The sequence below is a fragment of the Tubulanus polymorphus genome, chromosome 2 (genome assembly GCF_964204645.1).
Source record: "Tubulanus polymorphus chromosome 2, tnTubPoly1.2, whole genome shotgun sequence".
NCBI classification, from domain to species: domain Eukaryota; kingdom Metazoa; phylum Nemertea; class Palaeonemertea; order Tubulaniformes; family Tubulanidae; genus Tubulanus; species Tubulanus polymorphus.
The window spans coordinates 28130739-28143684 of NC_134026.1; the positions used below are offsets into that span (position 1 = coordinate 28130739).

General features: G+C 35.2%; 3 protein-coding genes across 4 annotated transcripts; all 3 read left to right on the top strand.

Annotated features, from left to right (window-relative positions):
• Positions 1–113: 113 nt before the first annotated feature.
• Positions 114–6732, top strand: LOC141900782 (uncharacterized). The gene is made up of 32 exons (XM_074787817.1): positions 114–283; positions 590–671; positions 771–850; positions 938–987; positions 1098–1143; positions 1223–1258; positions 1334–1402; positions 1512–1605; positions 1679–1770; positions 2075–2154; positions 2248–2314; positions 2395–2460; positions 2542–2660; positions 2746–2836; positions 2913–2996; positions 3074–3152; positions 3237–3460; positions 3538–3585; positions 3660–3696; positions 3770–3858; positions 3973–4204; positions 4336–4475; positions 4551–4617; positions 4691–4758; positions 4839–4919; positions 5027–5067; positions 5152–5245; positions 5327–5370; positions 5466–5553; positions 5625–5742; positions 5826–5941; positions 6031–6732. Exons 1-32 carry the CDS (start codon positions 194–196, stop codon positions 6157–6159), a joined length of 2841 nt encoding a protein of 946 aa, XP_074643918.1. The 5' UTR covers positions 114–193; the 3' UTR covers positions 6160–6732.
• A 194-nt stretch (positions 6733–6926) lies between these two features.
• Positions 6927–9256, top strand: LOC141900784 (pre-mRNA-splicing factor 38A-like). Its single transcript, XM_074787820.1, has 8 exons — positions 6927–7102; positions 7215–7374; positions 7452–7573; positions 7652–7737; positions 8038–8151; positions 8234–8340; positions 8809–8922; positions 9008–9256. Exons 1-8 carry the CDS (start codon positions 6973–6975, stop codon positions 9186–9188), a joined length of 1014 nt encoding a protein of 337 aa, XP_074643921.1. The 5' UTR covers positions 6927–6972; the 3' UTR covers positions 9189–9256.
• Positions 9257–9354: 98 nt separating this feature from the next.
• LOC141900783 (P2X purinoceptor 4-like) lies at positions 9355–12399 on the top strand. 2 transcript variants are annotated; one of them, XM_074787818.1, is made up of 13 exons: positions 9355–9468; positions 9565–9743; positions 9824–9968; positions 10041–10112; positions 10199–10283; positions 10396–10495; positions 10601–10681; positions 10757–10901; positions 10983–11113; positions 11188–11344; positions 11423–11524; positions 11622–11696; positions 11884–12399. In XM_074787818.1, the coding sequence occupies exons 2-12, from the start codon at positions 9604–9606 to the stop codon at positions 11673–11675; spliced, it is 1212 nt and encodes a 403-aa protein (XP_074643919.1). In that variant the 5' UTR covers positions 9355–9468; positions 9565–9603; the 3' UTR covers positions 11676–11696; positions 11884–12399. The 2 variants fall into 2 exon arrangements, with proteins under 2 accessions (XP_074643919.1, XP_074643920.1); XM_074787819.1 differs by lacking the exon at positions 11622–11696.
• Positions 12400–12946: the final 547 nt, after the last annotated feature.

The window sequence follows — 12946 nt, forward strand, 5'->3', positions numbered from 1 at the left end:
AAATTGATCAACTAGCAATCGATCGATGTATCCGGCCCGACAGATAGTTGTCTTCTGAACGGTTAGTGGCGGTAAATAACATACTCTCTAGGGGGCGGTGTTTGCAAATAAACTTTGACAGGAAGAATATTTTTTCCGGTTGCATCTCAGATTTGACAACTTTTACTCCGTTGAGAAATAGATTTACAGTAAGATGGCAACATACAGCGACACAGTATCGATGTCAGAAGAGTTTGAACGATGGAGGGAAATTGGAAATCGGGAAGATGTCGTCATGTTGCAGGTAACAACCACAAACAACCACCACCGTTGACTTACTTACTACACTTGTCAATGACAATGTCATGTATCTACTCCCTCTACTCTTCTCTGTCACACTGTCCAGGTTTCTCAGTGATGATAGTCCTGCTGCCCTTACTATTTATGAATACTTCTAAACATGCCCTTGGAACTTCAAAATTACATTCTCTGAAATGATATAGGCCTACCGCTTCATTTAAATCCATTACGACATAAGTCTCTATATTATTGTCATAATTGTAGTTAAACTGCAAACTGAAGAAAATAAAGAAAACAATTTCTATTACAGGAAAGTGGTAACAATGATGGGTCAGTTTTGCTGGAATTGATTTTGGTTGGTCAGCATGAATTCAAGTTGCATTGTCCAGAAGGTTAGCACTAGAGACTTAATAACAGAAGAGTTATAGTCCTAATTCAATGATACGATGCTAAAGCCGATTTTTGATATTGAAATATTCTTATAAATTCAGGTTATCCTGAACATATTGACAATTTCTATGTGGAGTCATTTAATCCTGCTATTTCTATTTGGGCAAATATGTTTAATGAGGTAAGCTCTGCGTTGCCTTTTTTAGCACTTCATTCATAATTGTATCCTAGAAATTTTTCAAATTTTCTTCTTATTTTCTAAAAATAGTTTTTACTTGACTGTCAGCGTCCATTGACTCTCGGTGAAGTCCTCGAAAAGTATGTAAAAAGTCTTAAAATGTCTGAGAATTCAGCGATTGATCTAGCAATGTAATATCTGCTTCAGGAATCAGTTTTCGATAGATTTCTATTCATTGAATTATTTACAGGGCTGTTAACCTTTTCAAAGCTGATCAGAAAGCACAGAAACATGAAGTAAGCGTTACATACAATTATGATGAATGCCCTATTTGAATACACACAATGGCTGAATGAATTTAATCATTATTTGTAGGAAGAAGAAATGGAAAGTGAGAGTGATTCAGATGAAGTAAGTTGCTGATTCTTTAATAAATTATTCATTGATTTGTACCATGTTTCCAAAATGCACCATTTTGCTATATAGGATATGTGCGGTTTTGATGATGAAGAATTATATACAACAGATATGGAGTTGGTCATCGCTAGAAAGAAGGTACATGTACAACACTTGGAGGATTATTTTGCGGCATTGTCGCCCTGATAGTTGATCGACCCCTATAGATCCTGTTGATAACATGTATAATATCAATTTCTTTTTTAAGAAACGTTGGATTGAAAAAGAAGTAAAGCTACGAGAAGAGCTTTGTAAACAAATACCGGAAAAACATGCCGGTAACTCTGAAACTGACGCTATAGGTTCGTGTGCATTTCATATTGTTCATTGATAATGGACTTTTTGTGTATAATGTTTATTGATATTTACTTGCAGGTAAAGGGACAGCTCAAAATAAACAGATATTTACAAGTGTGGCCGCATCAGGAATACTTATCAATGATCTTGTAAAAATCATGCAAATGAAGGTAAGATTATGGCTTATAACTGCCATTGACTAATTGCAACTTGATTCTCTGTAGCAGCCAGCGACAATCATGTTTCAAAAACCCATCAACCTATGTGTCCTTGCAAATGCCACATATTCTACTTTTTGCAATGTGAAATGAAAGTCTCTCCCAGTTGCAACTGAAATACACTGCTCTTGCGAATAAGAGACTAGATGCGCTCCTATGTCCATCTTAAGATATAACTACTGTCACTTGAAATATGTTGTTACTGGTTCAAATTTTTTTTCACCGACTTATTTCTCATGATTCATAAAATTTTTAGGATGAAGGGGTAACTGCTGAACCAATTGATGACAATATTTATAAATGGCTCGTCCAATTAGATAAATTCAACCCAGAAAGGTAAAGGCATGGTAAAAAAAAGTTTTATGCCTGATAGTGAATTGTTTCTGAAGTAACGTTACTTATGGTTGTTGTATTGATTTATATTTGTAGTGATTTAGCTGCTGATTTAGAGATTATTCATGAAAAGTTTGGATATGGATATATAGAATTACAATTGGTACTTCAATATTTTACCATTAAACTGCTGTGGATGAATTTATTGATGATGCGTGACGTAACTATTTGAATTGTTTTCAGGATTTTGCTCTTGATCTCTACCCGTTTTATCCTCCACTTGTCAAAGTTGTTCGACCCAGATTACAGGTAAGATATCGACTAAGCATCCTCTTGATGTACTGTATATTCAAACTGGCTGTATTACGCTGTAGTGTGTTTCAATTTTAGCCTAGTCTTATGCAGAGAGTGACGAGTATGGAACTACTCAAACTATCTCACTGGAACCCAGCTCGTGATATGGCCAGTATTGTCTTTGATATAAAACAGTTAGTACAAATATGGGCCAGGTAAAACAACGTTTTCGTTTGTGGTTCCATTTAATATATGGGATGAGAAATAAAAAACCTGAGTACTCTGTTTGTATTATTTCAGGCTTGATGTAAATAGTTTGCGTAATGATCCCATACGGTATCCAAATGGTAGTTTTGTAGATATAGAACATTTTCTACTACGTCTTGCCTTAGTAAGTACTATGTTGGCGCACTTCAGAAGTGCTATGAAATGTTTTACTAACATTTATTCGCGATTCGTTTTCTTAGACTAGTGAAGTAAATCCAAGAGCAAATGAAAAGTACCAAATGGATGTTGATCAAATTCCGAGACCAGTAGAAGTACCTGAAAAGGTAACAGACGATGAATAGAATAAAATTCTATGAAGTTTGAAATCATTTTGAAATCACTGCAATTTCTGTTTGGACAGGAAACTGATCAAAATAAAAGCAAGAACAAAAATGAATGTTGGGAGAAAGGTGTTGGTTATGGACATGGCGGACGACCAGGTATGTCCAGTCTTATTTTAAACGTTTTCCTGAAATTTCTCTTAATCTTGAAACTGATATGATTCGCATATATGATATTATCAGGTTGGGATTACAACGCATACTTAGCGGCACAGCGAGAGAAAGATAGACAGATCGAAAATGTGTTACAACAAATTCTGCAAGAGTTGAGATTGTTATATGCAAATCACGCTCCGCAGTTGAAACCACGGCGCCATGTCACAAATCCTGATAGTTCTCAAGCTATAGATCCTGTCGATGACATGTACAATATTCTTGAAGGTTCAGCACTTATACCATTCATTGAGGTATCTTTCATTCGAATTTCATCAGTGATAATTTCAAACCTTGCATCAAAGCACACGTTCACATATTTATGTTTTAGGTTTATATGAAAGCTGATTCATTCTTGGAGATTTGTCGTCACACTTCTGTAAGTAACTATGCATCATGGTTGTCGTTAGAATAATGCTAAATTATGCACATGTTGTCGTTCATTTTTCCTAGGTATACAAAGCACTGGTTGATATTATCAGAGAAATTGGTAAGTAATGATCATTTAGTTGTTTTGAAATTGTTTGTATCTGAATAATTATAGCTTTGGTCTATTATTACAGCGATGCAGCCAAAACTGTTACCTCTGTTGGCGCAATTACCAGGACAAATACATTCAGTTTATCAGCTATTAGAGAATTTAGAAAGAATGGTGAGATACGACTTGTAAATATATGATGTCAAAATGTAACTGAATATATATGACATTGTTAGAATTATCAGAGATTAATTGAAAAATTCATTATATGAATTACGCTTTTTTAAGGCGAGTGTGCTGCTACAGAGGATGTGTAAGGCTGGGAATGGGAGTGTTCCGAAAGGTGCAAAACGTCGGTACGAAGAAGAAGAATGGGCAACATCGACAAGCGCTGCTGCTTCACTGTTACCCTGCTTACAAAACTGTTCTCAAAGACAAAGCTCTGGACCAGAATATGAACACAGCACACAAGAGGAAAAATTAGCTCGTGATTTTGTGACCCTTTTTAGAGATCTTTCTGGTAAGTTTCAAGTTTATTTTCCATGTATATGATTGAGAAAATACATAGTATACATAAATAGTTTTTTTCTCCAAAATTGTCTCCATATTTTTCATATGTTTTCAATTCGAGGTGAATTTTCAATACTGCAGATGCATTTAAACGGATAGGATTATTGAATGGAGTTGAAATGGATGAGAGTGCTGCTTCAATGGACTGTGATATAACAACTACTCAACCTGATACTTTACCACCGCTCCCCGTACCAGATGTTCCACAACCTCAAATACAGGTAAGTTTATTTCAAATATCAAAAAAGGAACTGTAGATACATTCCTTTTCAAGAAAACACTATCTTTGATTTCAGGAAACGACAGAGGGTTTGTACATACAACATTTAAAACAACTACAGTTTGATACGTATTCTATGGAGCGTAAGTAAATCAAATGAATTAATTGTTTAGTCGTTTAATCCGTTCATAGCTCAGTTCATTTCTTTTTCAACAGTTGAAGGGCATAGTAAGCATCATTTTGCCACTGAATTCAAGAATCAATACCGTATGACTCAAGCTCAGGTATTTTTATTCAAATCTGTATCAACATTCAATTATCCAATGTTTGATCTGTCAATCGATCAATATTATAATGATTTTAGATGTGTCGTATTGTTCAAGAACTCACAGCTCTTCCTTCATCCCTTCCAATTGACCTATCTTCTTCAGTGTTCTTTCGCTCTGTAAGTAGTTTGAATGTTACTGATATACTGGTATTGATTTTGGTGAATATACGTATCAATGTGATATGTATGAAAATTCATTCAATGTTTAATGTATACGTTTTTAGGATGATGATAAAATGACATTAGTGCGAGCTCTTATAACTGGGTAATTTACATAAAGATTTTAATCACGTTGTTGATACTGTTCTTTTTTATACTGTTAATGAGACTGCATTTCTATCTCTATTAGCCCTGAAGGAACCCCTTATTCCGGAGGCTGCTTTCTATTCGACATATATTTAGATCGTTACTACCCTGAAAGACCACCGAAAGTGAACTTTCAGGTGAGCTTGGATATCGTGTAAGCAAAAAATAAAGGTGTTAAAAGTTTATGTTATAAATGTCGTGTATAACATGTTTTACAGACAACTGGTAATGGGACTGTTCGCTTCAACCCTAATCTCTACAAGTATGTTTAATGATAGTAAACAATATATTTGTCATTAGACATTTTTGATTTAGTTGTTATTCCATTAATTCTCTTGAATACATTTGCTTTTGTAGCAATGGGAAAGTGTGTTTATCTTTGTTGGGAACATGGGAAGGATCAGCTGGTGAAAAATGGGACCATCGTACCTCTACTCTACTTCAGGTTCGTATCATAAATGAAATACGTGGTAATTGATCATCAAACCAGACCATGGATTGTATTGCTTCTTATAGGTTCTAGTTTCTATCCAGTCTTTGATCTTCGTGCCGGATCCATTCTTTAATGAACCGGGGTACGAACACTCAATCGGGACTGAAAATGGCAAGAAAGCCAGCGATGACTATAATAAAGGTAACGCAAGCTCATCTTGTTATCATCTTTGTTGAATTTGCTGTTGGGATGAAATTGTTGGTAATTTTGTCCATTTCATCCAGATGTCCAGATTAACTGTATCAAGTATGCAATGTTGGATCAACTACGACATCCTAGTCCTGGTTTTGAGGAAGTCATTCGCACACATTTTTACTACAAAAAGGAAAAATTGTTACAGGTAAAAATAAACTGTCTATTAATGCATTCATTATCACATTTGGAGAGTTCAAATTTCTGGATGTAATGGTAATTATGTATTTTTTGTAGGACATCGAACAATGGTCGAAGATGATTGAAAAATCTGATTATATCAAAAATCTAATTTCCACACTAAAGCAGGAATTCAACAAATTGAAACTACCGATTCAGAAGCCGCAGTCATCATCAGACACTTGACGCAATTTACAATTAATCTTTCAAATGCTAGTAAAAATCTTCGATGTGTCGGTTGAGTTTCTTGATTTTTGCTTGAACTCTGCGATCCAAAAATTAAGCTTCACATATCTCAGAAGATATATGCGAGTCAGTTATTCATGGAAACCTGATTCAGATGAATTGAATTCATAGGTCGGGATATAGATTTGTTTAATATGTAACTGATACTAGTGACAATTTAAATCCTACTGTTTCGATCGTGTCCTATTGTGGTAAATTCGATGTTTCTTTATTCTGTCTCGTTTCTTAAAGCATTTAATGTTCAGTGAGTGCTCTGTCAAGTGAACCAATAATTTATAACAAAATTTCATTTTTTATCATGATTAAAAAAATCGGGAAATTCATAACTGTAGTTGGACAATGTAATTGTAGTGTGGCTGTATTATTACTATTATTTTGCACGTTTTTTATGTTATGTAATTTTTCTGTTGTGAGACTCCAGGTCTGGATGTTATTTTTTGTTTTCATCTCCTCATGTTCTCTCAGGCTATACATATGGGTGGGAACTACATGAACCCTCTGAAATTTGAGTTGTGTAACGATGAAATAAAAAATTTGTTTTCGTAAATCATTTGTCGTTCTTGTCTATCATTCTTTGTTCAGTTGTTCTGCGACATCAGCTAAAATCTCTACCCGCATTAGAACTTGTAGGCATCGACCGTATTGTTTCGACTGTTTCAACCTCTTTCGATAAATAGTACGCACCGACAGGCGGCGCTTTCTTCGATTATGGTCGATTTTATTTTGGAAAAAGTGTCTCTTTATTAATGAAAAATGGCCAATAGGACTGTAAAAGACGCCAATTCCGTGAAGGGAACAAATCCACAGTATCTCATAGAAAAAATTACACGCAGTAGAATATATGAATGTCGATATTGGAAGGAACAATGTTTCGCATTATCAGGTAACAGTGAACACTCTTTTTTGTAGTTTCAAAAATGTTTATGCTCCTCCTTCATTTTTATCATAATTTTTATCACGTTTTTGCGGTGGCATCATGTTTTTCTTTTTTTCAGCTGAATTGCTCGTCGATAAAGCGATGGAGCTAAAATATATCGGCGGCGTATTTGGTGGAAATATCAAACCGACACCATTTCTGTGTCTCGTATTGAAAATGTTACAGATTCAGCCGGAGAAGGATATCGTAGTCGAGTTTATTAGAAATGCAGATTTCAAGTGAGAATAAATGAGATGAAGAGTGATTTGTTCAAATCTACAGTTGTTAAATGTACTTGCTTGTTATTATTTTACAGGTATGTGCGCGCTCTTGGAGCGTTCTATATGAGACTTGTCGGAACATCATTAGAAATTTACAAATATCTCGAACCATTGTACAACGATTTCAGGAAACTGAAAAAACAAAATCGAGATGGAAGTAAGTTCTTCTATCCGGCACTAATCGGGATCTCGAATCAAATTTCCGATGTAATTAGTTTTATTTTCTCTTTTTTAGGTTTTGTAGTTTGTCACATGGATGAATATATTGATGATTTATTACATGAAGAACGGAATTGTGATGTCATTTTACCGCGGATTCAGGTATCTATAGTCTGGATAACAGAGCCCGGTTTTCTAGACTGGCTATTTAGATTCTCCCCAAGGGTTAATGCCTCAACCAGGTGACAAATCACCCTTTTTAATCTTTTAGTGCCAATGAAAAATCCCTCAAATATTTCAAGTCTTTTCCTAAGCTACAATTTCGAAATGTTCTGGTGCAAGATCTCCTAGTCTTTAGCCATTGCTGGGCCTCTAGCACTCGCTTTTTGGGGGAATAATTCTGTAGTGATTGTCCTGGTCTATCAAACTGCATTATTTACTGCATGCTAATGGTGTTTGTAGAAACGTAATGTACTAGAGGAGAATAATGAACTAGAACCTCGTGTAAGCGCGTTAGAGGAAGATATGGATGATATGGAGGATGAAGAAGAGGATGATGAAGAGATTAATACGAGGGTAATGAATGATGATATGAAGTCTTACCCTGATTCCGGTATGGTTTATCTTGAATTGATTCTAAATGTTTTTGTTACAACAGGAAGTCGCTTCATCTAATGAGAAACAAAAAGGTCGTGATAGAGATTGGGATCGACCGAGACGTTCTGTCTCACCGGTTTATACTCGAGGCTCTTCACCACGCAGGAGGTACCTACGATTTCTAAGTTGATAATCTCCTATTATTCATATACCAGGGTCCCTCCTTCATTTCTTAAAAAAACTCCTTCAAACTGGAAAATGCTTTTAAAGGTGCTTGAAACTCTTTTATTTTGAACAGAGCACTCCTTCAATTTTGAGAAAAAGGCAATTAAAAATTCTTGTCTAGTTTGTAGTTGTACAGTAGGCTACCCCTATTTCTTACCCAGTTAGGCGGTAACCACAATCTGAGTTAAGTAGTTTAAAGGATAAGAATTTGCTTACAAAACCACTGAATCAATGGTTTACTGAGATGAACAGTACCAATTTAGGAAGAGTCTACGGTAATTGGAATGTGAAAGTGATGCCGACGCTCCTCGAAATTTGCTCCTTAATAACTCCTTAATATCTAGGAATGACTGATCTGTAATATGTAAACCTGTCGCGCATGTTCCGTTGTTGATTCTGGTTTATTTACAGGAGGAGCAGATCTAGAGATCGTCATAGAGACAGAGGAACCAGACGTAGTCGATCACCGCGTGAACGAAGAAAAAGATCGCGATCACCGGATAGACATCGCCACGATGATGACAGGTAAATTGATTATTCATTTCAATTACTTTCGCCCGGATCGTGATTGCTGGATTGAGATTATCAGCTGTGACGTTAATTCTTTCAGACACCACCATCGCAAAAGTAGCAAACACAGCCACAGAGACAAGGACAAGAAGGATAAAGATAAAAGTCATCGTTCGAGGGATAAAGGAAAGAGCAGTAAATCGGTTTCATCAGAGGATCCCGAGATCAAGGAAGCTAATGAACTTAGAGCTAAACTTGGATTAGCTCCATTAAAGTTATAATAAATGCTTTTCTATCCTGTCTAGATGTATCTGTAGGTTTTCGTGCATTTGTTTATTTGTAAATATCATGTATTTTTAATGTGTGAAAATAAATATCTCGATAATGTACGTTAAAACCAGTTCGCTTCAATCGATATATCGAGAGGACATGCTGACATCTAATGGCAAAAACGAGAACTAACCAGGAAGTAATTCTGTCACCTGGTCACTGGGAGTAGCTTGAGATATCCATATGAGATATCATGAATGTGAATCTTTTCAATCATTCAAATTATTAAAAGTGGGTCTTAGTGGTTACTTCCAAAAAATTTGTCCATCGCATCCTGTAATTATGATCACTGAAATGCTCTCTAATTTGTTTTTTGATGTACTGTAGTTTTACTGCATTATTGAGAAAAATTGACAAGACACTAATATGGGTTGTGGAAAATTTGTGAGTTCTGCCGTTTCCTTTCTCTTTGAATATGACACCCCAAAAATCGTACATATCAACAGTAAGAAAGTAGGAGTTGTTAATAGGCTAATTCAGTTAGCAGTTATTGGATATATCATTGGGTAATTAATTAAAATGTGATATATTTGGATATGGAATTGAAATATGATGTATATCTCTAAAAAATGTCAAATATTTTTAGATGGGTGATAATCATAAATCGAGGTTATCAGGCGAGTGATACTCCTATTAGCAGTACTACTACCAAACTAAAAGGTGTAGTTTATACAAATACATCGAATATGCAGCGTATATGGGATGTCGCAGATTATGTTGTTCCTCCTCAAGTGAGTTTTTATCGTTGTGTCTTTCATTATGTTCTAATTTGATTTGTTAATTTGTATATGTATATTTTTTAGGAAAATGAAGCCTTTTTTGTGACGACAGATGCAATAATTACCAATAACCAGTCACAGACAACTTGTCCTGAGGTATTCAGTTTATTATTTTGAAGTCTTTAAAGCATCATGGTAATATTTGGTCAATAATATATTGAGTTGTTCTACATGTTTGAAAGGATTACACAATGATTGGAGTATTATGCGACCCAGAAAATCCCCATGATGTCTGTCAACCAAACACTGCAGTTACAAATGGAAATGGTAAGCCTGTAGTATAAAAGCGCTTTGGGAATTACAAACTGTTTAGTTTTAATCAAAGTGCAAACACTCAAACATCGTACACAGGGTGATGGTATTGTCATTGTCATTACAGGAGTTAAGACTGGGAATTGTGTAAAATCGGATGTAAATGAGACAGTGTATGTTTGTGAAATTCATGCTTGGTGTCCTGTAGAAGTCGATAAACCACCAGGGTATGAGGCAGAAATATAATCATTATATCAGGAAAGCTGAATAAAGGATATACTGGCACCTTTTTCACTGAAGTCTGCTATAATAGTGCGTTTATTTATTTTTAGTCGCAAACCACTATTGAATGTTTCGGACTTCACGGTGCTTATTAAGAATAATGTAGAATTCGCTAGTTTTAATGTCAAAAGGTAATTTACACTTGAAAAAAATGAACTTATTCATCTATTAGCCGGATGGAAATGATTATTATTCCTTTATTACAGACGTAACATAATTAATGATACAAAGGATTGGCTGAAAAAATGTCATTACGATCCCAACGATGAACTACACAAATATTGCCCAATATTCAGATTAGGAGACATTGTTAGATTAGCAGGAGATGATATTACTGAAATGTCTTTGAAAGTCAGTAGACAATAATTACTTATAGCTCTATGAGCTGTGTCTACGTAGTGATGTTAATTTTGGATTCTATATGAATTATAGGGTGGTGTTGTTGCCATTATAATCCGATGGGATTGTGATCTTGATCATGGGGAAGATGAATGTCTACCCAAGTATGAATTCAGACGTATTGATAAGAAGGACACTAAATTTGCTGGTGGTTGGAACTTCAGGTTGCTGTTTGTTACTTGTACTATTCCATTCGAGTGTATGTGTTATACTAAGTACTTAGTTCTTTTACTTTCAGATATGCAAACTATTATTTCGAAGATGGTATCGCAAAACGAAGTTTGGTTAAAGCGTACGGCATTCGTTTCATTATATTGGTGAAAGGAACTGCATGGAAATTTAGTTTCATTCCTCTCATATTAAAAATAGGTAGCGGTCTGGCTCTGTTATCTGTGGTGAGTAGAGACTTCGCATACGTAGTTGTTCAGTCTTGTTGACTAATGCACATTTTATGAGTAATTTTCTATTTCTAGGCTACAATTATGTGTGATATATTTGTGTTGTATTGCCTGAAGAAGAGGAATTACTATCGTGAGAAGAAGTATCAGTACGTCAAGGGTGATGATGCTTATCAGGTAAGAATCCATTGATTTCACTTATGCATTAACATCTAACCTCTCCAGAATAAACCAGGAATCGCTTCTTTGAGAATTGAATGCTTCCACATTTTAGATTTTTGATGATCACGAAAGTCAACAAATTCAACAATACGGCTCAGGAAATTAACATTTCACTGTTCACATACAGGTTTCTATTATACATGTACAAATGGTTTCCTGCGGATATCCCCAATGGCAAAAATCCCCACCAATTTTGTCTGGTTTTATCAAAAGCTTTTGTCGATTGATTCATCAACCATTCCCAGCAACTTGATTTTCGTAACCTTTATAGCATTCATCTTTTCGTGTTTTTAATAGCATTTTCTCTTCATTAGGTGTTGGATGAGGAACCAATCAGAGACAACAGTGTTTCATGAGCCAATCATCTTCAGTAATCTATATGATATCTATAATGTGATATTCTTGTATACATTCCTTATAAGCTCAGCCAGTCATATTTTTGAATATTGCTACATCCAGTCTACTGGAGCCATTGCTTACTATTTATTATAAGATAATATTGCCTCAAGAGAGATTAATTCGTACTTACGATGAAAGGCTAAATCCATTGATTTTATGGTGTGAACTGGAACTATTGCATGATGGTAGTGAAAAAGGTGCTAAATGATATACAATGGCTTAATTTATACCACAATCTTGTTGAATGATATTATTGTTATTATCACTATTATCTTGCTCGACAGTTACCACCCGTTAAAACAATTTTAGATGAGATTGAACCAATTAATTTCACAACGTAGAAATGGTGATCCTATACCTACACGTATGTCTCAATATTTGACACTTGTTAACTGCTGATCATAATGTACATGTATCAATAAAGTTTACACGCTTCAATTAAATTCGATGTTGTTCTTAATCTATGCAAGTGCTGGTTGAACATGCGAGTTACGTCTTATGATTAAGATTTATTCGATAACACTTGGGATTTACGTTTTGTGAACTGCGTTTTACATAAATATTTGGTAGTTTATGTACTACAGGTCTCGGTCGTGTAGCCCGCCAACCGCCCGACTGTCAGATCATGATCGCCATGTGCTGCCCCTATACATTTCATAAGCGGTGAGTATGTGAACTAACTCGATTGCCGAATATTTCTACTGCGGCATTCGAGTAATAAATTAGTTCACGTATTTACCGTCAACGGTATGTATAGGGGCAGCACTTAACGGTTAAGATTTTACACGGATCATATGCCTACTACTGTGACAACTGCACTACTGTGGTATGCGAGTACATTATATCAAATATCATTCATCAAATACTTTGAAATGTATAATTCTATCGACGCTCAGATAATCTTATTTTCACACAAAACTTCAAACGGTTTTAATCGTTGTGTTATGCGAATGATCTATTCAGTTTCACTGGTAAACA

Bases quoted from the DNA above. Each gene is read 5' to 3' on its own strand.
- LOC141900782 (XM_074787817.1), top strand. From the start codon at position 194: ATGGCAACATACAGCGACACAGTATCGATGTCAGAAGAGTTTGAACGA. The intron at 2,461-2,541 runs GTAAGATATCGA...TTTCAATTTTAG, and splicing joins TTGTTCGACCCAGATTACAG to CCTAGTCTTATGCAGAGAGT. The intron at 3,586-3,659 runs GTAAGTAACTAT...CATTTTTCCTAG, and splicing joins AGATTTGTCGTCACACTTCT to GTATACAAAGCACTGGTTGA.
- LOC141900784 (XM_074787820.1), top strand. From the start codon at position 6,973: ATGGCCAATAGGACTGTAAAAGACGCCAATTCCGTGAAGGGAACAAAT. The intron at 7,375-7,451 runs GTGAGAATAAAT...ATTATTTTACAG, and splicing joins ATTAGAAATGCAGATTTCAA to GTATGTGCGCGCTCTTGGAG. The intron at 7,738-8,037 runs GTATCTATAGTC...TGGTGTTTGTAG, and splicing joins TCATTTTACCGCGGATTCAG to AAACGTAATGTACTAGAGGA.
- LOC141900783 (XM_074787818.1), top strand. From the start codon at position 9,604: ATGGGTTGTGGAAAATTTGTGAGTTCTGCCGTTTCCTTTCTCTTTGAA. The intron at 10,113-10,198 runs GTATTCAGTTTA...CATGTTTGAAAG, and splicing joins CACAGACAACTTGTCCTGAG to GATTACACAATGATTGGAGT. The intron at 11,114-11,187 runs GTTGCTGTTTGT...TTTTACTTTCAG, and splicing joins GCTGGTGGTTGGAACTTCAG to ATATGCAAACTATTATTTCG.